This window comes from Toxotes jaculatrix, chromosome 5 (genome assembly GCF_017976425.1).
Source record: "Toxotes jaculatrix isolate fToxJac2 chromosome 5, fToxJac2.pri, whole genome shotgun sequence".
In the NCBI taxonomy this organism is placed as follows: domain Eukaryota; kingdom Metazoa; phylum Chordata; class Actinopteri; family Toxotidae; genus Toxotes; species Toxotes jaculatrix.
Genome location: NC_054398.1, coordinates 6,160,181 through 6,184,597, shown reverse-complemented (window position 1 = coordinate 6,184,597; position 24,417 = coordinate 6,160,181). Strand labels below are relative to the sequence as shown.

At 39.8% G+C, this 24,417-nt stretch overlaps 3 protein-coding genes across 4 annotated transcripts; 2 read left to right on the top strand and 1 right to left on the bottom strand.

Moving 5' to 3' along the window:
• Positions 1-1,549: 1,549 nt before the first annotated feature.
• LOC121182658 (lathosterol oxidase-like) lies at positions 1,550-5,739 on the top strand. The gene is made up of 6 exons (XM_041039283.1): positions 1,550-1,847; positions 3,725-3,942; positions 4,132-4,264; positions 4,445-4,545; positions 5,105-5,233; positions 5,470-5,739. The coding sequence occupies exons 2-6, from the start codon at positions 3,733-3,735 to the stop codon at positions 5,737-5,739; spliced, it is 843 nt and encodes a 280-aa protein (XP_040895217.1). The 5' UTR covers positions 1,550-1,847; positions 3,725-3,732.
• Positions 5,711-7,410, bottom strand: anapc13 (anaphase promoting complex subunit 13). Its single transcript, XM_041039284.1, has 2 exons — positions 7,007-7,410; positions 5,711-6,249 (listed from the first exon to the last, which is right to left on the bottom strand). Exons 1-2 carry the CDS (start codon positions 7,103-7,105, stop codon positions 6,124-6,126), a joined length of 225 nt encoding a protein of 74 aa, XP_040895218.1. The 5' UTR covers positions 7,106-7,410; the 3' UTR covers positions 5,711-6,123.
• Positions 7,411-10,237: 2,827 nt separating this feature from the next.
• Positions 10,238-24,203, top strand: rspry1 (ring finger and SPRY domain containing 1). Of its 2 annotated transcripts, none has more exons than XM_041038728.1 (15): positions 10,238-10,589; positions 11,085-11,707; positions 14,070-14,122; positions 15,986-16,098; positions 16,647-16,773; positions 17,252-17,310; positions 18,277-18,343; positions 18,758-18,889; positions 19,031-19,146; positions 19,277-19,420; positions 19,507-19,618; positions 19,976-20,078; positions 20,231-20,383; positions 21,306-21,410; positions 22,070-24,203. In XM_041038728.1, exons 2-15 carry the CDS (start codon positions 11,310-11,312, stop codon positions 22,164-22,166), a joined length of 1,779 nt encoding a protein of 592 aa, XP_040894662.1. In that variant the 5' UTR covers positions 10,238-10,589; positions 11,085-11,309; the 3' UTR covers positions 22,167-24,203. The 2 variants fall into 2 exon arrangements, with proteins under 2 accessions (XP_040894662.1, XP_040894663.1); XM_041038729.1 differs by having other exon boundaries at positions 10,238-10,593.
• Positions 24,204-24,417: the final 214 nt, after the last annotated feature.

The window sequence follows — 24,417 nt, the reverse complement described above, 5'->3', positions numbered from 1 at the left end:
TCAGTTTGTGTCATTCTTGATTGCACAATCAACTATTTGATTGTGCATAGGGATATAATTACAGATGTAGTGATTACTTACAGAAACTCATCTGTAGGCCAAGTGATTATGATGAATTATTTAAAGGGGAAGTTGGAGAGTAAAGTACTGTAATACATCCTCTTTTTGTCTGTTGGGGCTCGGTTTGGTTAGAAACTTACACACAAAAGTATTGACTTGTAATTCATCCATGTAAACACTTTGATTTACTTGGTTATTCATATTGGGGTTGACAACTGTAAAAAAAAAAAAAAGTGGGTACTACACATGGCACAGAGAGGTGCTATTTGTGTCAGTCAGAGACCTCTAGAGGGAGACATCTGCTAGTTTATATAGAACTTTCCTTACAAGAGCTCTTTATGAAGTGTTTGATTCTAAATTTCATCATGTATCCGAGCCTTTTGTTCACATTGTAAACAGGTAATCATTTAATTTTGTCTCATAACTGTAAAATAAAAAAACAAAAACCTACAACCCATGAAACAACTAAGCTATGAGAGCAAGTTATTATTACCTGTACTATCATATTTCTTGTAATGCTTAGATGCTAATGAAAGGAGAAATGAAAGATGCCAAACAACACACAAGTGCAGCAACCCATGTAGTTTTTGCTTTTAGTTTGAAGGAGCACACAGCCGAAACATGATCTATGTTTGTAAAATGCTGACACATACTCACTGTCTCCTGCTCACAATCTAAAAAAACTACACAGTCGGCTTACATTAAATATCTTTGAGTGGATGTGCAAGAAATAATATAAGTGATAATGGATTAAAAAAAAAAAAAACAATATCCCCTGGAGAGAAATAGAAAGTGGAAAGAGAAGCACTGTCCTGTTCAGATTCTTTGAACAGTATCACATCATCCACTTGTGTTTCTTGCTGAGTGACACCACACTGTTGTCTGTGAAATGTGTGTGTGTGTGTGTGACAAATGCTGACGGATGTTTTACGATCATAAGGTGCTAAATATTTTTTCCTCCTAATCAAACTCATGTTTTACTTTTGCTGTGCGCATGTGTTCATGGAGTGTGTGTGTGTGTGTGTGTGTGTGTCTAAAGGGCAGACAGTTCAGGGGGAATTTGATCCTACTGCCCTCCATGGGACAGGGAACACACAGCAAAAAAAAACAAAAAAACAAAAAAAACGTGTTTACCCCTGCAAGTGATTTTGTTGTGCATGAAAACAGATTTATGGGAGGTTCAAAATTTTCAGTGCAGAGTTCAGTGACTATAATGCCATTTCAGATGTTTTATGAATGTGACTATAGGCTGAATGAAGACGTCAGATTTGATATTAACTCATGAAATGATGAAGCACATTCTATTACTTGCAATCAAATGAACTATCTGCCAGTAAACAGAGACAATTTCACTGAAACTGAACTGAAAGTAGCAGAAAGTGACTGGAAGATCAAGTCTCTCACTGCCACCGAGCTCCTTGTTATTTGCTGAGCATGCTGGGATCTTGTTCCACCGCGACTCACATTTGTGTCGCCCTGGATCCTGTCAACACACTTGCTGCCTCAACTAAATGAAGCAAATGAAGCCTCCTTTTTGAATCTCCACCGCTTTCTAGGAAAAAAAAGAAATTGTTATTTATATATCTGGATAACTTATTGGAATGCAGGGTAAATTCACATTAGCAGTGTGTGGTGTATCCACCACTAAACAATTTGCAGCATTAGGCCGCATGCTTTCTGTCTCAAATCATTTGCTGGTTGACACGCTGTGTGTGGGGGAAAGAGGACTCGTCCACTTTCTAGGAAGGCTCACACAAATCTGACGTCCGGCCCCGGTCTTGAAGCAGGTCAGTTCAGCAGCAATAATCACTTTAACAATGATCTATTTTGAAAATGTTTCATGATTTTAAAGCATGAAACAGCTGCTTGGAATTTCTTGAAATGACCACAGATTTATACTGAAATACTTTAACTTTATAAATCTGAATACATGGAAAAGGTGCTTATGGAGCTTGCAATTTTGCTTTTTCAGTAAACTGTCCTGCAGCAGGTGTACAGTTATCCTTTTGCTGTTAAGTTGATACCAATAATATTTGATATTACAGTGTATATTACAATGCAGGTAAATGTGAATTAATTTTAAATAATACTTTATTATGTCTAATTTGCCACAAGGGAAAGCAATGAATTAGGCATAAGCATCTAATAAAATGGAGTATAAACCTTTAAAAGAAAAAGAAAGTAAAAAAGAAACTGACATCTGCATCACTGGAAACACTACCTGAAATGCAGCCGAGTGAGAAGATTTCTGCAATTACTGAACAGAAAAATTAGTTTTAGTGGCTGAATGTCATGCTTGATTTTTCATTTTTTTTGGTTATTATGTGTGAAAAAAGACCATTTAGTTGTTTCTGTTTGTTATTTGCCAAATAAATAATAACAATATTAGTTTTAAACAAGTTTTTGAAAGATTTCTAAAATACATGTTTTCTCATTTTTATGACAGGTGGTCTAATAAATTTGTTAAGCACTGTATGTTGCTGCTTAACAACAATTCTATTATTTACAGCTTTCCCAGCTTTCCTGTTTTCACCCTGATTGACTTGATTAACATTGTATGGTAATTCTAAAGCAGAGGTGTGGAGACTAATGTTTGAATATAGTCTGAATGGGACTGAAGGTCTTTTATCAACTAAGCTAAACAGAGCATCAGAAGCAGCTTTTGATAACTAGAAAAACAAAGTCAGGGCTTTGGTCTAATCATCATTCAGCCAAGCTAGAGCCAGCAGTTAAAACAGTACTCACTCTAACATGTACAGTTTTATTAACAGAGGAGAAATTCGTCTTTTGAGCTTCAGTATTATGGCACTGGAGTAACAGCCTCCATTGGAACAGTTGCCATTTGTACAGGTACGGACATTAAACTATTCTACATTGTAGAGTTTATTGATTATTAATAATAACTCATGACAAATGACCATACTAGCTTTACTCAGTGGTGATTAATGTGTCATTTTTAGTTTTTGTAGTAATGTTTTAAAAAATTGTTTTCCAGCTGTGCTAGACTTACGAGACTACTTTCATTTATAAACAGATGTCTGATTTTGTTCCCCAGTGTGCTCCAAGTGTTGATAGAAAATGTGTTGACTCCTGAGAAAGAGATTATTTCTGTAATCTCCTCTTTGATGCTGGTACTAAGGAACTGACTAATTATAGTGAGTCAGGGAAAGACCTTAATCAGACGTTCCTAATACTTTAATTTGATGGTTGCTGTGTTCTGTTTCTCTGCTTTGTGTGCTGCAAAGTTAATCATGGTTTTCTGTCCAAGCCTGCATGAGCTGCCACTCTCTTGGACAGGTTTATTTAATTGAAACTTGTCAATGAAAATGCAATTGTATTAAAATAAAAGAATAAAAACACAGGCCAAAATGGAATATTACACCTATATAAACCTTAACCTCTAGCATGCTGGGAACAATAAGCTGCAGAGCCTTTAAATTCAGTTTATGAAGATTCACTACCCTTTAGAAATATCTTCACAGAGAGAACCATTTCTGCACCTTTATGTGCTGTAGTTTTTCTCACAGAACTAGATTTCTAGGAATGTTCAGCCAGTTCTTTTTCATCTTACAATGACCAGTTGTTTCTCCCGTACATATCTTTAATAGGTTTTGTCATGGTGGTGAAAAGCAGGGTTGATCTTTCAGCTGCTTCCCACTCACAGATTGTGCCATGGATCATGTGCTGAACATCGCTGACCATTACATCTTCACTCCGTACGTCTACCCGGCCTCGTGGCCTGAGGATGAAGCTCTGCGTCAGATAATCAGCCTGTGGGTGGTGACCAACCTGGGAGCACAGCTGATTTACCTGGGCTTTGGTGCTCTTAACTTCTACTATGTCTTTGACCATAAGCTCATGAAACGTCCACAGTTTATTAAGGTAGGCTGTTTAATGGACGAGGCTCTGTACCCCATAGCTCAATAAAATGACTGGGGGGTTTGAACGAGTGACTTTGGTTGACTTCCCTTCTTTCTTTATTATTTAAGATAACATCATGCACAGACATGCAAACAATTCCAAAGCAAACTTCTCCCAAATCCTAACTTCATGTTTTTGATCCAATGACAGAACCAGGTTAAAAAAGAAATCCAACTAGGAACTGTCTCTATCTTCTGGATGAGCTTCCCCACAGTAGCCCTTTTCTTCTGGGAGGTCAGAGGACACAGCAAACTTTACAACAGCATCAGCGAATCTTCCCTGGGTGAGAAAACAGTTACTTAAATTCTTAAAAGCCATGCCAGGGTTCATATAAACTTTGATCAATTTAAATGTTATGAGTAATTATAATGTCATGAGTCCAACATTTCTTAAATGGTAAACAGGTTGACGAATAATGAACCCTTATGATGCTCATATGTGTGCTGGTTTGTTTCTGTTTCAGGCTGGGCTGGATTGTTCCTGAGCATTGCTGGTTTCTTGTTCTTTACTGACATGTGTATCTACTGGATACACCGGTGCATGCACCATAAGAGCATTTACAAGGTGAACCATCAAAAAAAAACAAAAAAAAAACAAACAAACAAAAAAAAACAGATATGACTAAAGAACCAGATATTTTCCTCAGGAGTTGGTGGAGGCCAAAACAGAGCTAAAGGCAGAGTAAAGCTGGGACTTTCATTCATCAGGTGGCCATGACCAAGATGACAAATGAATGATAACATTTCTCTGTATCTGTGTGGCATGTAAAAGAAACAGTTTGCTATAAAGTGATAGTATGGCAGTTGTGTGTTTACAGCTGCCTCCAAGTAACTAAAAAAATCTAAGAGCCTCTTGGTGATGGGGGGGGTAAATGTGGAAGCATTTTTGGCAACGAATCAATATATGAAATCTTCAACTGTATATTTCTGTGACATCTACTTGTTAGCTGGACTTAAGATGCTAACATTTCATAAAAATTGCATAATATGATAGTTTACCTCCATCATAATAACTGATTTTAAGCATAATTTACTGTACAGCTATGAATACGTTGTTTAAATGGTGTTTTTTTTCCCACTAAATTAGTCCTTAAATTCAGACCATTTGTGTTTCTCCCCCTCAGCACTTACATAAGCAGCACCACATATTCAAGATCCCTACACCATTTGCCAGCCATGCCTTCCACCCACTTGACGGCTTTCTGCAGAGCTTACCCTACCACGTCTACCCTTTCATCTTCCCCCTCCACAAGGTGATGGTCTGACTGTTACTCTTTACTAAATATTTTGATGTTAGAGCTGAGGCTTGAGGAGGAACCATATTGCAAATTATGAGTCCACAATCACCACTCACTGCAATGTGAGTTAAACTTTAATTGAATGATTCTGAAGACAAATCTGGACACATTTTGATGATGCTGGTGCTTGAAAAGCACAGGTCAAATACATCACTAACATGGTGTTTTGAAATGACATTTTTACATTACAGGTGGTCTACCTCTCACTCTTTGTCTTTGTCAACATCTGGACCATTTCCATACATGATGGAGACTACCGCATCCCCGGGCCTCTGATATGTTTGATCAATGGTGCTGCTCACCACACAGACCATCACCTCTACTTCAACTACAACTATGGACAATACTTCACGCTCTGGGATCGCCTCGGGGGCTCCTACCGACACCCCTCAGTCCTGCTGGGGAAGGGGTCACATGACCATGTCCGCAAGTTCACAGCAGAGGCCACACAGGCACAGTGATGATGGGATCCAAAGTCAGGATATTCTTCTCTCATTTAAACCTCACAGGGAGGCCTGAGCCAAGAGGCTGCTGCATAACTCACAACAACTGCCATCTTAACATAAATTTGAAATCCATGACAAGGAAGAGACAAGATATAATTTCCAAAACAGAGTTATACATGAAATGACATTTTCCTTCAAGTGTACCGTAACATGGTTAAATGGACTGCCTAGAGATAACAAGGCTGGGCACAAGGAATGAGGTCAAAATGATCCACATTTAGGAAAAGTATAGGAGATTTATTTTGGAAGCCTATCTGTCCTGCTGCAATACAGTCTTGGTAGCCGTGAGATGAATTGAAGATTTGTCTGTAAGTGGCTGCACCTTGTGTTCTAAGTCTTTCAGCTTCCAGTGTTCGGTGTGTTTTCGTGAAGGCTCTGCAGGGCGAGGTCTGTCCACTTCATCTCTTGTTCTTTCACAGACTCTGTGGATCCTCCATTGTCCTGCTCAGCCTCAGGTAGTTCACTCTAACAGAGAACAGGGAAGACAAGATGCCATGAACAGGAGGAGCAAGGGGCTCACGAGTCACATCCATCTCAGTTCACTCTGTTTTATATCAGTATGTTGGTATAACAGTATGATGTTATTAAGACAAAAACTGAGAGCATATAAAGCCAGAATCACAAGAATCATAAATGTTCTGAGCCTGGAAGCATACTTCTGTCTCTAGGTTTAAGCAAGAGAGGGCTTTTTGTACTCAACTTCAAAGCTGTTCACTCTCAGTTTATGCAGTTTGTGCACCTCGTACAGCAGATCAAATGGCAGTGGATTTCCCCTGAGCTGTCACCCTGTTTGAACCCACAGTAACTTTAGGCTGCTTCCTTACGTGCTTCATCTGATGTATCATTTGTCTAATATTGTACTATGTCCTGTTAAAGCCCGTTAGCCCAAACCGTTAGGGAGTGCCAACTCATCCCTACACTGTTCAGCAGTTGTCATACCGGCTGAAAAATAAAAAGTGGATTCCTGCACTCAAAAGCTGTTTTTCATAAACCGATTCCAGATTGGGGTTGTTTTGTGTTCAATACACAGTACTGCCATCAATAAACCTCCATATTAGCTGAGCTAACAATAGCTCTTAAGGAACATCTCCTCCTTCGTGATAACCAAACCTCTATGTGAAACGCCGATGAGAAACTCCTGCAGCTGACTGTAAACAAACTGTGTGAACTTTGGTTCCTGCTAATGCTAACAGTAATCTGTATCTAACACTGCAGCATTTACCAGAGGGATAGTGACATCTTCATACGGCAGCTTGTCTTCCCTCCAGGCATCATCCGTGAGGTCCAGGACTCTCCCATCTCTTTGGATTTCGCTGTCCATCCTCTGAGCAGGACCGCGGGTCAAGCTACTTGAGGCTACTCACGTCTTCTTCTCTAACCGAGGTAGGCTAAAGCTAACTGCAACACTTCACACACTGTGGAAGAAGTTGGAGATAGCCTGTCAGAGACCACTGTTACCCTTGCAAATCTGCTTTAGGTTAGCCAAACTAACAATAAGAGAGCAACATCAACACACAGTTTGCAAAAGTCTGTAAACAACAGGGTTTGAAAAAAGGATTTGTTAATAATTTTTTAGCGGTTTCAAAAGAGCAGAGGCGGTAGTTGTATGTAAAAAGCTGGCGCTTGGTGATGATGTAGACTAATGATGCGTTCAGGTCCTGTGGGAATATACTTGATAACTCATAAAACCGATTCAGTTGTGCCGGTTTATACCATAGGTTTATCCATTTTATACTATCAAAAGTATGTTGTTGATGTATTTTTGTACATCCACCGATTTTTTTTTTTTCATTTTTCCACATTATTGTTTTCATGGGAACAAGATAACAAGAGATAACAATAACTGATAAAGATTTGACAGAGAACAATCCCCTCCTCCTCCCCACTACCCAAAAAGCAACAACTGAATTAGACACGACCACAACAGAAAAAGTACACATACGTAAAGCAAAACCAAACCCACAAATAAACAAATTAACAAGTAAAGTTCGCGAGGGAAGTCGACAGTGAATCATACTTGAGGAGGCCCCACTTGGGGTAGGGAAATCAGCCGGTCAGCCCATCTTGTGTTTGGCTGTTTCCATGGTAACCGGACGCTTATTCTCTGAGCTGCGCTTCGACTAACACAACCATAAAGACACAACGCAGATTGTTTCCCTGTGTAACTGCATTTGAAGGTAACTATACTATGTTTCTAACAGATTCTGATATTTTTTAGTCAGCGAAACAATTAATTTTCGGGATCTAACGTTAGCTAACTTTGGTTCAACTTTAGCAGAAATAAATCGACAATTAGCTTAGCCTAGTTACTTATTTTAGCATAAATTAGCTTGCCAACATTTCACGTAAGTATTATCTGGAGATAGATCTCCCTCTGGGTATTACAAGGTTTCTTTAGGAGTATACATGTGAAACTTTCTCCAAAGATGTTTTTAACATAAAAGGTACAGATTCGACAAATCCTTATATGACTAAATATTTTCATTTTTGGCAGTCATAAGTAGGCAATTTCGTTCAATTAACCTTTAATGTTAATGTTAATTTCAGAGGTGGTGATGGGGAAACAAAATGAGAAAGAACCTCTGCATTAATCAGCTTTATTGTAGACATATACCAAAAATGAGCTTGGTTTTGTGAAATCTGGTGTTGAAGCTATGAGGTGCGTTAATTCTAATATCAGTTTCCTTTTGTTAGGTACTGCAGTGATGTCAGCTTCTCAAGAGCAGCAGGTGGAAAACCCAAAAACATGTTCCAACCATGGAAACCCAGTTTTCTCCTGCATGATTCCAGCAGTTAAAGGTGCAGTGCTGAGGAAGTCTCAGAATCCCCTCTACAGGACCACTTCCAGTGACTACGGTCTTCTTGCTCCAACCTTTGAAAGCTCGCCGTGTACTTTCCATCCTAAGTCACAAAGATTCTCTGAGGAACTGGGCAAGAGTGGGATGTATCGTGACAACTCCTTCAATACAGCCCTAGACCGAAGCAGAGTGTATGACTGTCCCAATTTACAGAACACCATCTAAATGTATTATCATGAAAAATCTTTGGTTCTGTGATTATCTGAATAAAACAATGTAAATTGAAAAAGAATACATACTCAATGCATGCACACCTTTCCTATTTGATAATTAGCTAAAACCCTTTTATTCCAGCTTTAGGCAGGTTACCATGTCAGGGCCTGTGAGCTCTTTAATTGCTTAAGCTAAATAAGAAATAAAACTGATAATATTAGTGAAAAAAATGATAATATTAGTGAAATTGATGTTTATGCCTTGAATGTAGGGAAATTAAAAAAACGGATTATATTTTGTTCTGGACTGTCACATTTGTTTCACTGCATATTGTGGATGCTTTTATTTACCCAATTCAGTTTTTCAAATGATAATATTATCTATACCATCATATATGTGATTGGGAATTCAGGTGCCCAAATTCTGCGACATCAAACTGCCTGTCGTTGTTAAATCACATTTGTTATGGTTACATAGAGAAGGACAAACAGAAGTATTTTGATGGACTGAAGCCTGAAACACGGATCTGGATCCTGCTGTCCTGACCCAGCTCACCTTCAGCTCTTCTCTGTCCTCTCTGCTCTATTATTCTGATTCCTTGACCCAAAAGAGTTGACTCTGAGTTAGTCTCATAATGTTAGTGTCACTAAATGTTTTGATGACTAAACTGATTCTCAAAGCCTTTTTAGTCTTTCAGTGGCACAGTGCAGATTCACATGAGCAACTGAATCTCTGGATTGCTGGTAATCCCATTAAACAATTCAATGTTAGGGCAACATATTTTATAGGAGCATTTTTAAATTTCTATATAATATCTCTATTCTGTTTTCATATAGTTCATGAATGCATTTTGAGGTTTGTTTGTTTTTTTTTGTTTGTTTGTTTTTAAATCTTGTGACTGTGAATTGAGCTCATACACTCGTCAGACAGCTTCAGGGCGTCGAGTTGCCTTCTGCTTTCAATTTCTATTTTCGTTTACATCTTATCTTATGTTACCTGAAACAGTGGTAGTAGCACACCTGTTTGAGGTGTTCGTGCTGATACTATAGTGCAATGTAGCTACTTTATACAACTTTATAAACACGATGCATTTTCACCTGATGTTATTGTTGTAACTTGTTGCTTTTATTATATTTTCTCACTATAATAATTCTGAAGCTCTCTTCCTGCGGGGTTAGAGATATTTTCTTTGTGTGTCTTTGGCCATAAAATACAAAGTGCAGAAATATGATAGGCCTACACAAAACAAACAAACCGGAGATTTTAATAGGTTACGTAATACACAATGGATAATGAAAGAAAGATTTTATTTTAAAAAAATGTATTTTACTGTATGTTGACGTTGCCTTCAACAGAAACCCTCCTTCCTCCTCCTTCCTCCTCCTTCCTCCTCCGTCAGCCTCGCCTCCGCATCCACAGCTGATGATGGTCAGCCCTTTAATGTTAGCTGCCAGCGCTACGGAACTTAGCAGGCAGCTAGCGGTGTAGCGTCGTGTGTGAATGAATGTGCTGTTTTAGACTTCAGTAAAGGTGTGTTGCGGAATACAGGCGGGTCATGTAAATGTACGCCTACAGTTTACCGGCGGCTGAGTCAAACGCTGTGCTCGCACGTAGTTCATGGCCAGTTACGTTAGCTAACTTGTGTGTCGTTTGACAGAATCAGAGGAGTGTCCAGCTAGCGTTAGCTGGCTAGCTACCACACAACGTAGCTAGCTAGTTAGCTGTCTGTTTTGTGAACTACTTTGGTCCTCCTCGCCTGCGTCTCAGTGCTGTTGTTTTTCAAGTGGTAGCAACGTAAGTATGTGTCTACATAAAAATTTAACCTTTATAGTTTACTAATGAAATTATATGTGCGAGTTTGTGAGTGTGAGAGTTGGTTTTCATTTGGAACTACTAACGTTACAGTACTCGCTTGGTGGGTGGCTAGCTTGCTACCCAGCAAACCGAAAAGCTCTTGTTTGTCAACAATACTAAAACGTCTCGGACATTTAGCATATGATGATATCGTTGTCAATATACTGTGACTGTCTATACTAATGTATAATGGTTACCTTGCTTGAGAGATGTCCAGCTAAATGGCTAACGTTGATTTTATTTCCAGTTGTAACAGTTTTCTTCATTTCTTTCTGAAGTGACCCTTATTGCATGGGGTGTATCATTTCCGCTCGTTTTAAGCTTTGCTGCTGGCAGAATAAGATCAGCTGCTAGACAGTCAAATATGCAGGTCAGACACACTTAACTTAGGGGCAGTGTTTCACTTTCTGTGTTTTGTTTGTGTCACTTCCACAGCTGTGCGTGCCCAGGACGACAGCTGGACTTGAATGTTGTGCTTCCTATGATGTTCAGAGCTTTTTTCGTTGCATCACTTGACCCCTCCTGGTCCATTTAACTAGCCATATATTATTACTCCCACACAAACCCCACATCTCTGCTTGGCAACAGAATGATCATTGACGCTGACCCCACCCAGCCTGCTGGGGTAAGAGTCCCCCAAAACCAAGTTCTCCAAATGATATGATAGTAGCCGCCTGGATCACTTTCTGTGCCTGCAGGAGCCTTGCAAGGGTTCTGCTCTTCCTTTCCTCCTCAAACCCCCGTCCTTCATTCTGGGAGACCCTTGCCAGTGTGGTCTCCGGCACTGGAATCATGGGTAACAGCTGTGTGTGCCGGGAAGATAGTGACTTGGAGGACCATCACCATGGGTCAACAAGGGCGACCCGAGGACAGGCTAGACGGGTGGATCATGGTACAGGTGTAGGTGCCGATGCTGGAGAGGCTCGGAGCAGTCGGCCCAGGGACCCGGTCAGGCCACCACGCAGAGGGCGGGGGCCCCATGAGCCACGACGGAAGAAGCAGAATGTGGATGGCCTGGTGCTGGACACTCTGGCTGTCATCAGGACACTTGTAGACAAGTAAGTTTAGAAATGCTTGTTAATATTACAGGGATGAGGAGGAGAGGAAGGGTTAAAAGCAGTTTGAAAAATAATAGCATTTTGCTGTTGTCATGTTATCATGTTGCAGAGTGAGGACAACAAGCAGACATGTGACTAACCTGATTTTTAATTAAAGAACTTATGTCCAAAAGTTCACTTACTTTTTAAAATAATATTGTCATTGTCATGTAGATAATCAGTAGCAGTGCCCTGGTAAAGTAGGTGTACTAGCAACTCTTACTCAACTAACTCTTGATCCTCTATCAGCATGAAGGAAGGTTGAAATTTTGTGAGCTTGAGCAGGGGCACAATCACACACTCCACATTTACAAAGTAAAGTCCCGCCTTTGAGATGACTAAGTCTTGTGTCACTTTTCTGTGAAACTAACAGTATCACAGTACAATATGTTGTGCAGAAATGCCACAGGGAAAAATCACAAACGTCTTCTACTCTCACTTTGTTAGTATTATTGAGGAACTACCAATAATGCAATATGTGAGCCAAACGTATGAAAGCTGAAATATCAGATGTATTTTGATTAAATATGTCATTATGTCTGTGATGTCTATGGTGGTAACACATCTTATGTATGATTTTCCGTCTAGTTCACTAACTGTTTGTTTTTTTCATCAAGTAAATTTAGTTATGCTGACATTGCTGAGGCTCTAGAGATGGCTAGCTGACTGGCTAATAATGACAAATCATATAAATGCAGCCAGTGTATCATGGAAGGAGAATGGATTAGTTCAGTGTCACTAGCCTGTATTGTGCTCTACAGCAAGCTGATAACAATATTACGCATTATAAATCCTATTTATAAAAAAACACAGCATTAGTCAATCTGTAGTCCACACTTTGTTTTAGTGCTGTGCCAGTGCTGGAGAGTCAAATATAGTCTATAATATCAAATGTAGTTTATAATCACATTATAATAACAGTGTAACTTTTCTTAATTCATCTATCACTATGATGCTGGTCAGTAATGTTCAGTGTTGTGTATGTTATGTCACTATTTTGGCCGATGCTTGCTCGCGGGTATGAGCGCAAGCCGCAGGATGCTGATGGCAGTTCACTTAACGGCCGCCGGTGTTATTAATAACAGGCTTTTCTTAATGTTACATATCGTACCTTTAAGAGAGGACTTTGTGTTGGTCGGTTTTCTCTCTTGACATGGCGATGACTTGCTGCAATGATGTCGCAAGATTTGTTTTGCTTGCTTAGGCACAGAGGTACTTTCTTCCTTATCCTCCTCTTCCACTGAACAATCACTGTCTTCTGAGAAAAGCTGCTCAGTGTTACCCTTGGGGAGTTTTCATCAGCATGGATTTGGTTGGCTTTGCAAACAAATTATGGGCAGGATATCGAGTGTGGCACAGTTCAGGAGTTACAATTGGCATTAAAAATTTAAATATGAATCTTAGAATAGGTCAAAGAAAAAAAAAAGCAGCGTGGTCTGTTATATTTGTCTGGCTACTAGACTGATCCTATTAGTGACAGCAGGAGCCCAGTAGTGTGCCTGAAGTTTCCTAGTGTACCTTAAATAGACCAGTTTCAGTCTCCTCTCCCCGAACTTGAGCACTAGAGCATCTCTAATTTCATAGCATATTGTGTTGTCGTATTCCTGAAATTCACGCAGTAAAAAGTGAAAGCTGCACTTTCAGGGAGACTCTGCTTCTACTCTGTCTTGACCAGCTTTAGACAATAATGGAGTTTTCTGAACATCTCTATTATATCATTTTTATTAATGTTGATTTATGTCCACTGCTTGTGGTCCTTCATGTACCAGAAAACCATATATACATGCTTGGATAAAACAGTTGCAGGCTGAAAAGTAGGTCTAAATTTGTTAATTAATAACTGCATTTTAAGTTAACAGAAAAGGTGTACATTTGGTGGTCTTCAGCACATGTGTATGTTGCGCTGTTCCAAGAAATTTTGCACAGTTTGACCTATAAATGAAAGAAAATCTAGTTACAGTAGTATTTAGTTGTGTAATGAAATCTGAAGATCAAGCTGGCTGGAGTTATGCTTGTCAGAAAGAAAGCAGTTTTCAGCTTGGGATGAGCCAAGCAGCAGTAATAGCAGCAGCATCATCAGCACCACCACCACCCAGTGAAGTAAATTCCTCACAATTACATGCTTGCTGTAACCTCTCTGTGTGGTAACATTACTGTCATTATGGCAATAACACAAACCCAGAGGCTGAATCATTAGTTTGATCTGTTGATTGTTTGCTGGTTTAATGCTCTTACTGAGCAGAGTTTGTGATGTATAACATTCAGGTCAACAATCCTAAACAAGACTGTTATCATATTCTGTGAACTGTTTTTTGTTTTTCAGTGACCAAGAGCCTCCTTACTCCATGATCACTTTGCATGAGATGGCAGAGACAGGTAAGGAAAAACATGAAACACTCATTCATATGCCAAGCATTGACTTATCAGACAGCAATTTGTCCATGAAACATAACTTTAAAAAAAAATTAGAAGTTATAATATTGGGAAATGTAGGAACATTAGCCTTACTCAAGGCGGTTAATGTTGTCTCGACCCACAGATCATGTCTTGCTTGGCTTTTAGTTATGTCCACAGCTCCTCAGACATCAGACTTAGTTTCAGTTCAGTGTTTCTTCAGGTTTAAATGAAACTAGCTCAGTTTGACAAATTTAGCCCCTTTGACAGCCCATTCAAACCACTCCTACTCTTCTGTCTTCAGAGATATGTACATTTACTTCAGTGTTTGAAAAATGTGGTGTTCAAAAGCAGGTCTAGCTGTAAGCCTGTAAGTGTATTTGGTTCGGTTGAGCCGTGTTCTGTTGTTAAGAGGAAACACAATTTTGAGGACCAAAATATACGCATCCCACACAAGTAGGGCGGGCGAGTTTGAATGAGGTGTAAAAGCGCCCATATATGTCAAACTGGAGAAACCGTCACTGAACAGAGGAGGGGGGCTGCAACACCGCCTGTCTTCTGCTTACATTTTTTTGTGTAATAGAGCTGCCTCAGCATTTCTCCAGCACGCCCACTGGCCCAGCTCGGGGGAACATTGCATCACCTGGGGAAAGGACATAGTCACGACTTACACTGCAGACATCAGACATCATGTGTTGGCTGCTACATGTGAACTTTGTCTAAATAGGATTAAAATATCCCTTAGTTTTTCTTTGTGTATTTGCTAGTTTGAGTGGCAAGTTAATTAAATATCAAAGAGTTGCTGTATTCTTTAGATGGACAGTAACTAACAAGTCTGAGTCTTATTTGGGTTTGTGTCTGTCTGGCTGCTGTTTGTGCGTTTTTTGATTTGTTGTCTGTGTGCTTTCTTGTGTGTATGGTCCACACGTTCATGCTGTGTGCGTGTGTGTTTGTGAGTGTGAGAGTGTGGTTGTGTGCATGCTTGTGTTTGGGCCTTGTGTCATGCACATATGGTGTTTGATGCTCACATGATGTGGTGTTGTGTAGCTTGACAACAGCCAAGTTGGGTATTAGCTTGCAGATACTGAACCCTGAAGGCAGCCAAGCAGCAAGTCAGCCAGCCAGTCAGTCACTTTCTGTTTGACATGTGCTACCATGTTACATTATTCATAAGCCAGTCAGCTTTCATAAGTGATGGGGTTAGGGAGAGAGTTGTTATTACAGAGTCACCTAATGGACAGGAAATGGGTGTTTTCGCATTTGTTCCGCATCCAATACTCTGAGAGACTGTCTCATGAAGAGATTTCAGCACGGTTCAATTACCTTTGAGTTATCTGGTTTCATTAAGACCATTCTTCCTTTTTTCATGAAAAACACTGCCAAAAAAGAGCAACTGTAAACATACATATGTTAAAGTATTATCCAGTCTTCAATAACAGCTGTGCCAAGAAATAATTAAAAACTTAAAGTATCCGTTTTCCCAAACACTGACCCTGACACTTTTTATTACTTTGACTGATAAGAATAAAATAGTCTTACCTTTACCAAACTTTACCTTAAGTGACTGCAAGATGGTCAATATGTATGGTATTGCAAAAATTGACTTAATTTATATGTACCTATAAGGGGTATGTGCTTTTCCGAATGAATATAATGTCCATTGAATGCACTTAAGGATAAAACCATATTAATTATTAAGACACCAGGTGAGTAAAATGTTTCCTTAATGCTTTATGCAGCCATAGTGGCCTTTCACACAGTAGTATGTAATAGGATGTATGTGAAGGGTCAGGTGAATTCAGTTAGTTAAATCTAAATTCAAACCTTTCTTATTTTCTCTCTTAGATGATGGTTGGCTGGAAGTCGTCCAGTCCCTGATTCGAGTGATCCCATTGGACGATCCGCTTGGCCCTGCAGTGATCACCCTTCTATTGGATGAGTGTCCCCTACCCACCAAGGTTAGTGGCTTACGTGTGTGTTTGGGACAAAGATCAAGGCTGGATTATCCACAGGGCAAAACTGGGCAACTGCCCAAGGGCCCCAAAAGCTACAGGTTCATCCATTTCCACTGGTTTTCAGAATTTAATCTGTTTTCTATTTTGATACAGCTGTGTGTGTGTGTGTGTGTGTGTGTGCACGCATACGTACAGTGACAAAGCTAGAAATTTTGTCTCCCTCAATAGTGAATTGCTTAGCAGCAGCAGTTTAGACCTGCAGATGTGAATGTGTTGATGTCACCTGCTAGTAATAGGTATTTCTAAAACTAGTGCCACCTACAGACAGGATGTGTTACACCTGCAGGTCTGTTTGACTTTTCATTTTCCATGTCTAACTATTGGATTAAATGTAACATTAAACATAAAACACCTATCTGTCATACTAACTTCCATTGGACATTAAGAACTTGTATAAAATTCTCCACCCTCTCCATCTTTTGGACTGTTTCATAGAAACTGTGTGTGCATGTGACCTTCATAAGATTAACTGCTCCATATCCTCTCTCCAGGATGCTCTCCAGAAACTCTCTGACATGTTGAGTCTGAGTTCAGCTGTAGCACAACAGGATGCTCTAAACCCTGCTAAACACAGAAACACCACAGCTGTCCTAGGATGCCTGGCAGAGAAACTGGCTGGTACAGTCCACATTTACACACTTGACGTTTTTTTTTTTAAATCCTTGAGTCAGTATTCTTGGTCTTGAGTGCTTCCACTCGCACGTTACTTACTTGCTATGATCATGTAGACTCTCAAACACACTCAGGCACTGATTGCGAACAACATCCACATCACTAACATTTTATCTAATGGATTATAGAAGATGGAGATAGAAGTAAACACCTCAGTTTTTTGGTAATGTGCAGTCGCCTGTTTGTTTGGAGTATGAATTTGACAGTTGGCAAATTCTTACACATGGCTCCTTCAGTGACCCTTTAGGGCAACACATTTCCACTGGAACACACTTTTTATTTGTAGAGATGATTATTATCATCACTATCCATTATTAATTATTTGGGTTGGACAGAAACACTGGCTAGAGGTGGCGGTTCATAAGTATATTTATAAAACAGTTCTTTTTCAGCTCAGATTTTTTTTTTTCTCTCTCTCTCTCAGGACCAGCCAGTATTGGACTATTGAGCCCTGGAACGCTTGAGTACCTTCTAGAGAGCCTGGTGAGTGAACATACACTCACCTAATTGTGGCAGTTTGCTTGTTTGTGATCCATTTTGTGGGAAGGTTTAACATTTAATTACTTGACTTTAATTTATGATGTTATCCATGGATGTTGCGTTGGTGGGGTAATCACTTTCCTTATGATAATGTTTTTTTTTTTAAATTCTCCCACGTGTTGTTTTAAACCTTGTTAATATAAATATTAAACATCTCTTTTTGTACATGAAATACTTAATATATGGAAGTATAACATTTGTTGATTCATTGTGTTTGCTTAACTGCTGAGGTGTCAGCTGTAGTTATCCAACTGTTGATGTAAGTGGTGGTGCTCTGTGTGTAAGCGCAGTGTCATTGCTTCGGTGTGCTTCAAATGAAGGCATGAGGAGAAATCGTTTGATCTTGTCCATCACTGAGAGTAGTGTGGTTATCAACAAGTACATCTTCTGTTTTTAACTCTTCTACTGCTTCTCAAATTGTCCTTGGTATTCATCAGATAAGATCCTTAAGTTCTAAAAAAATAAGTTCTAAGTGGCCAGGTTTTGTGGAAAAACACTAAGCACCCGCTTCACTGTTACATAAAGCTCCCAAAGTTGCCCTCTTGCAATGTCTTGTTAATGTGAAACTGTTCCTGTAAGTGTTGAGGAGGAGTTTGGGAAGAAAGAACAAGAGTGAGTCAGAACACGTTTTTTTAAAATAAAGTTTTATATACATGAATGATAGTGACTTTTTGCAGGAGCTAACAAATACATTTAGATAAATGTTCTTAGTAAAGTTTATTCTAGAAGGTAGACATGTTGATGATTGTGCAGTCAATATAGGGAAGTTGTTGTGAAACTGTTGCACATGAGTCTCAGAAATTGTGTTGTTATCGTATGTTGGGGTGAAAGGAAATGTTTTTGTCAAATGAACCAAATGAAAAGGTCCACACATGCATGACTATTTCCTATCTGTAAATCTCCCTCCAGAGTTCTGAGGCCCACCCTACTGTCATGCTGTTTGCTCTCATCGCGTTGGAGAAGTTCTCGCAGACCAGTAGGTTCACTCACTGTCTCATAAAACCATTTCAAAATAAAGACTAATGATGAAACAGGCGAGCACTAGTGCCTTCTATAAAAAATGATATATAATTATATTAAAAGTGACCTCATCAAAGCAATGAGCAGAGATGCTGTTTGCCGTTTCCATGATAACAGGCCCCGGCTTTAATTTCATCTTCTACTCTGGTGGCTGTTTGATTACTTTTTCTTATGAAATGTTATACTGCGAGATTGAGATGGGAGAGGCTGCACTTCCGATTTAACAAGTTAGTCTTTGGAGGTGCCACTAGCTCAGGGTTTCTGTCAGGTTAGCTCACACTGCTGTAACTTTTTTCTTTACGCTGTTTTAAGATTCATTTGTTGTGTTGTTATTTAATCATTCCTTCTCACGCTCTTTTCTTGCCCTCAGGTGAGAACAAACTGACAGTGTCCGAGTCATGTATCAGCAATCGACTCGCTGTTCTGGAGTCGTGGGCAGAGCATCCGGACTATCTGAAGAGGCAGGTCGGATTCTGTTCACAGTGGAGCCTCGACAATCTGTGTGAGTAGCCCCATGTTTTCGACAGCGTATGTTTGTGAAGGAGCACAGGCTGAAGAGACAGCGCCATTCTCTTTAAAATTAAGTATGCGTATGTGAGTCAGTGAAGACGGAAAGAAACTTGTCCTGTTGTCCCCTGTTCAGTCCTTAAGGAGGGTCGTCAGTTCACCTACGAGAAGGTCAACCTCACTAATATCAACGCCATGCTCAACAGCAACGATGTCAGCGAGTACCTGAAGATTTCCCCCACTGGACTAGAGGTTAGTGTGTGTGTCATTTATTAGAATTCAGGGATGTCCATGTGATCAATAGCTGATCTACTTATTTAGTAAATTATTGATGTTTCAATACTCATTAACTTTTTCTTCCTCAATTTGCTCCCATCGCCAGGCACGGTGTGACGCCTCGTCCTTTGAGAGCGTGCGTTGTACATTTTGCGTAGATTCAGGCGTCTGGTACTACGAGGTGACGGTCATTACATCAGGCGTGATGCAAATCGGATGGGCCACCAAGGACAGCAAGTTCCTCAACCATGTAATCCTTTTCACTGTTCAGCCTTCTCACATTGTGACCACTTTCTCTGCAGACACATACTTAAGCATTTTGTGTGTCTGTTACAGGAGGGTTATGGAATAGGAGATGATGAATACTCATGTGCTTATGATGGCTGCAGGCAGCTCATCTGGTACAATGCTCGGAGTAAACCTCACTCTCACCCCTGTTGGAAAGAGGGTATGCACGACACACACCAACACACACAGTTATTACTTAGGACTACAATTTTTTTTTCTATTTGTTAATCATACAGTAGAAAGAAAATTTGAAATTGTTGGGGCTATATATATATATACATATATATACATACATACACACACACCTTTTTTTTCTTGAACTAAGAATCTTTAATTTATCTCCACTAGTTTGTGGGTTGGTGTGGAATTACCCTTTTGTGATTCTAGTGCCCACACACTGCTGTCACTACCAGAATTCACACTGATTTATCTACCACACAGAGGGATAATAGTAATAATATCATGCCGAGGCATTATTCTGTTATGTGTTTGTGTGCGTGTGTGTCCTGTTTATTAGGAGATGCCATCGGCTTCCTGTTGGACCTCAGTAAGAAGCAGATGATCTTCTATCTGAACGGACATCAGCTGCCACCAGAGAAACAGGTCTTCTCATCAGCGACGTAAGACCACACACAGAGTCACCTTCTGACTTTCTATTACTCTTTCCCGTCCTTCCTTTTTCCCTCCTTCTTTGCTGTTCCCTGTTCTTTCTTCTGTCTCTCCTCCTCCTTTCAACTAAACCCCTTTCTTCCTTCACCTATGCTTCTGTCAGGTCGGGTTTCTTCGCTGCAGCCAGCTTTATGTCATACCAGCAGTGTGAGTTCAACTTTGGGGCCAAGCCTTTCCGTCACCCACCTTCTGTCAAGTTCAGCACCTTCAATGATTTTGCTTCATTGCTGCCCAGTGAAAAGATCATCCTACCCAGGTATGAACTGAAACTGCTCCTTTAAGTGATTTTTATGGCTGTGTCTAAAATAGGCGACGCACCGACAGTTTGGGAAAGCCATATGTAATCTGTTGTCTTACCCAAGGGTCCTCTGACCAGTGAATCATTTGTTTGCACACAGTGTCCAACACGTAGGTACGGCATGATACAAACATGACTCATCGTTTGGGGTTGCTCCAGTGTACATAGAGCATTTTCATCACTCTGTCATTTCTTGGCAACATTATAACAGCTCTTTTAGCCTTTTTGCAAATCTAATGTAAAGACTTTATATAGAACAATGAGATGTCGTGAAATCAACTGAACAATATCTGTGTATCACCTTCATAGTCTAATGTGCTACTGTTCCACAGACCTTTCTTGGACCCAGCGTGGCAGCATTCTAGCAACATGAAATGCACCTATTAATGTTACTTATCATACCTGTGTTTGACAAGACAAAATGTCTGCCATGTGCCAGATCTATGGCTGCGTGATAAATACTATCTTTGTGAAACTTTAAATGTTGGCAATCTAGTGTAACAGCATGAACTTGAACATTACCGTGGTTGAATCTGACGCAGCATCAACAAAAACTGAACATCATAATTTGCAGAAATGATTGCAGGGTTGTCAGAAAAGTTACTGCTGCTATTTAATTGATGAAAAAGTGGACAGTAAAATTATGACATACAGCATAAGCATTTGAATAAAGTCTGACATATCATATAGCAAGAAACATAGCAAACCTACATTTTAAGGGCATGGACTTCCCACAGTGCAAGTACGTTCTGTGTCTCTACAGTGCTAAAGTGTCATTTCTGTACACAAAAGAAAACAAGGTTTAAATTCTTATCTATATTCACCTGTTTTTGTGTGTGTGTGTGTGTTTGTTTTTTTTCAATGCGTGTGTGTTTCCCAGACACCGGCGTCTGGCCTTACTAAAGCAGGTTAGCATCAGAGACAACTGCTGCACGCTCTGTTGTGACGTCATGGCTGACACGGAGCTGCGGCCCTGTGGACATGGGTACGTGTGCGTCTGATTTCTGTTTTTAGAAATTTTCTCTGCCGCTCCAAAGTGTGATCAGCTGCATCTTGTTTGCTTTAATTATCCTGGAGATCTAGAACTCAAGTCTAGAACTTGATTGGAGTCCATCTGTTGTAAATTGAATTGATTGGACGTAGGTTAGAAAGGCACACACCTGTAGGCCCAAAGTCCCACAATTCACACTGAATGTCAGGACAAGAACCAAGCCATGAAGTTCAATGATCTCACCGTAGACCTCTGTGATTAAAGGGTATAAAACCATTTCTGAAGCTTTGCGTGTTCCAGGAGAAAAGTGGCCTAAATAATTGGGAAAAAGAAAAAATTTGGAACCATTAGGATTCTTTCTAGAACCAAACTGAGTTACTGGGAAGTGAACCTGTGGGCAAAACAACCATCTCAGCAGCAGTCCATCAATCAGGCCTTAATGGTAGAGTGGGCAGAGAGAAGCCACTTAAAGTAAAAGGCATACGACAGCTTGCGTGGAGTTTGCCAAAAAGTATTTAAAGGACTCTGAGAGCACGAGGAGGGGGTCTGAATGCATATATATAAAACCAAGCTTGTTTTCACTGTCCAGCATTTACTCTGAAGTAATACTGAAATCTTCTTTTATGTTGTTTTTTTCCTCCATCTTCTTCCAGTGGTATGTGTATGGAGTGTGCCTTACAGTTAGAGACGTGCCCCCTTTGCCGCCAGGACATCCAGACCCGAGTCAGACTCATTGCACATGTCTCCTGACACACTTCCTGCCCCTCTTCCAGTAAGGAGAGAGACACAAGCCTGACATCCCCCTCCTCCTCCTCCTCGAATCCCCTCTCACCCAGCAGGGCTGTGAGGACAGTGCCACAATGCTGTGATGATGCCAGAACTGCAAGTTCTGGTCAGAGGAGGCTACGGCGGAGGGGTGGAGAGAAGAAAGAGAGGAAATGAGAGGAGGGGAATCAAACCACAGCTGGATCCCCAGGAGCATTCCCTCATTTATCTCCTCTTTTGTATCCTTCTGACAACTCACTGCAGAAGCTGGGCCAAGAATTGTAAACTTTCTACAGACAGTGTGTTTTTCAGACAAAAAAAATAAAAGCAGACGTGAGAAGCAGAAACAATTTTACCAGATTACAGACAGGACCAGTTTCTCATCTGCAAGCCCCTGCGTAGAGTTATCAGACATCCTATCAGATCCATTGTGCTTTCAGCCCAGAGGCTGCTACTACTATTTAATCCTGTCACCATCATGCACATGTCTGCTGATCTGAAGGAGCTGGGTAGCTGAAAAGAACACAGCCTGTAGTACAGTATTAAACCCAAGGTACAGATAAATTTGAGATGTATCACACTGTCATGTTTTTGGGTATAGATATGCGAATTTTGTTGTTCTTGAGGTAGCATTTTGATTCTTTTCTCAAGGTTGTACCAAAACCTGTCCTTTGATCAGCTTCTCTGTCTGTACTGATCGACTGCTCAGTGGTAGGGTTTGCCATCAGAAAAAGTTGCCAGAGTTTGCTCTTGGTATCGGAGAACTTAAAAGTTGCAAGATTATTCCTAGAGTTCAGTTTTCTGATTGGATTTAAAAAATATGTTTAAAATCAAATCAGCAGTCATAAAAGAGAGAAAGTTAATGACAGAATTCTTGTTTTACCACCAGTAAAAAAAAAAAGACTAAACAAAAAAAAAAACAACCCAACATACTTGAATCTGTATTCGGACTTTCGTCATGGCTGACCCTGCTGCTTTTTGCGCTTTATGGTCTTTGCTCAGATGTTTATCTTTCCTCAGTCTCAGTCATGTATGTCACAGCAACAACAAATAAATACACAGGGTTTAAAATTTACAGAAAGTTATTCTGTAAATGGTATCACATTTTTTCTTGCCCCTCAGTTATTACAAGTGCACATGTTTGAGGAGCCAGTGATGGGGCAGTATACAATTGAATTTACATCACCGCCCTCTGAATTTATCTTGGATTGCTTGATTGCAGCAGTTTAGCTAAGTCTTAATTTTTGTTTGTGATTACAAACACATGCGTCTGTATTAAGATGACTTTTTTCAATCCACAAGATGTGATTTAATTGTGTATTGTAAATGATGGTGAACACAGATGTAGAAACTTGGCTGAGAAGTACAACAGGTTTTTTTTTTTTTTTTTGATTGGCGTTGTTTTATCAGCTGATCGCTAAATCCTGTAAAACAAATGTGAAATGTTTAAGTGAATTGTTTTTCTTCAATATCAGTTTACTAAATATCCCAGGGTCATTCTTACGATGATGCCACGTTTGGTCTGATTTGGCAGTGAAACACTAAGCATAAATTAGCAAAGAAACTGCCTGAAGCGCAGTGACATGACTGTGTGGGCTTCAGTACAAAATAAAATGTGTTTGTGTTTCATTTGCTACAAATCACAGCTCTCTTAGTGAGAGTCCTTGCATACACAAAACACATTTATCAGATTGGAGGTTTATCTTCTGTGTGACTCATTCAGACTGAAAAACGGTTCTGCTCTGTGCTTTATATAATACAGCACATCTCTATGCTCTCATTTGCCATTTCTCCATTTTTTTTCTCTGTCTTCACCTTTGTGTTTTCCATCTGTCTTTCTGTCTATCCTCTACTTGAAGCATCTCTGGGTTGACTGAATGATATGTCTTTTGGAAACAGGTGACAAAATGAATATGTGTGAGATTGCGATTCAAGAAAAATTCTATTTGTACGATTAAAAAAAAAAAAACATTTAATGATGTTTCAAATTAAAACACTGAATAATTTTGAATTTATTTTGATCAAATTGTTTATGAAAAAGATCCTACTACACCAAATTGCATGAATAATATCTGTAAAATCATTCAGACCATACTGGAATGATTTATCAAAGATAACATGCATCTCGCAGTTCAACAAATGACTGGTCTTTTCCCTGTTTGCTACCTTGTATTTTCTGGAGCACCTTATACATGCGGGTGGGAGAAGTTATGTTTGTCCCTACGGTTGGAGATGA

What these genes read in the sequence shown, in the direction of transcription:
- LOC121182658 (XM_041039283.1), top strand. Translation starts at nt 3,733, where the DNA reads ATGGATCATGTGCTGAACATCGCTGACCATTACATCTTCACTCCGTAC. An exon ending in ACCATAAGAGCATTTACAAG is followed by an intron (nt 4,546 to 5,104) that starts GTGAACCATCAA and finishes TCTCCCCCTCAG; the next exon opens with CACTTACATAAGCAGCACCA. An exon ending in TCATCTTCCCCCTCCACAAG is followed by an intron (nt 5,234 to 5,469) that starts GTGATGGTCTGA and finishes TTTACATTACAG; the next exon opens with GTGGTCTACCTCTCACTCTT.
- anapc13 (XM_041039284.1), bottom strand. Translation starts at nt 7,105, where the DNA reads ATGGACAGCGAAATCCAAAGAGATGGGAGAGTCCTGGACCTCACGGAT. An exon ending in AAGATGTCACTATCCCTCTG is followed by an intron (nt 6,250 to 7,006) that starts GTAAATGCTGCA and finishes GTTCTCTGTTAG; the next exon opens with AGTGAACTACCTGAGGCTGA.
- rspry1 (XM_041038728.1), top strand. Translation starts at nt 11,310, where the DNA reads ATGATAGTAGCCGCCTGGATCACTTTCTGTGCCTGCAGGAGCCTTGCA. An exon ending in CAGGTCTTCTCATCAGCGAC is followed by an intron (nt 20,079 to 20,230) that starts GTAAGACCACAC and finishes TGCTTCTGTCAG; the next exon opens with GTCGGGTTTCTTCGCTGCAG. An exon ending in GAAAAGATCATCCTACCCAG is followed by an intron (nt 20,384 to 21,305) that starts GTATGAACTGAA and finishes TGTGTTTCCCAG; the next exon opens with ACACCGGCGTCTGGCCTTAC.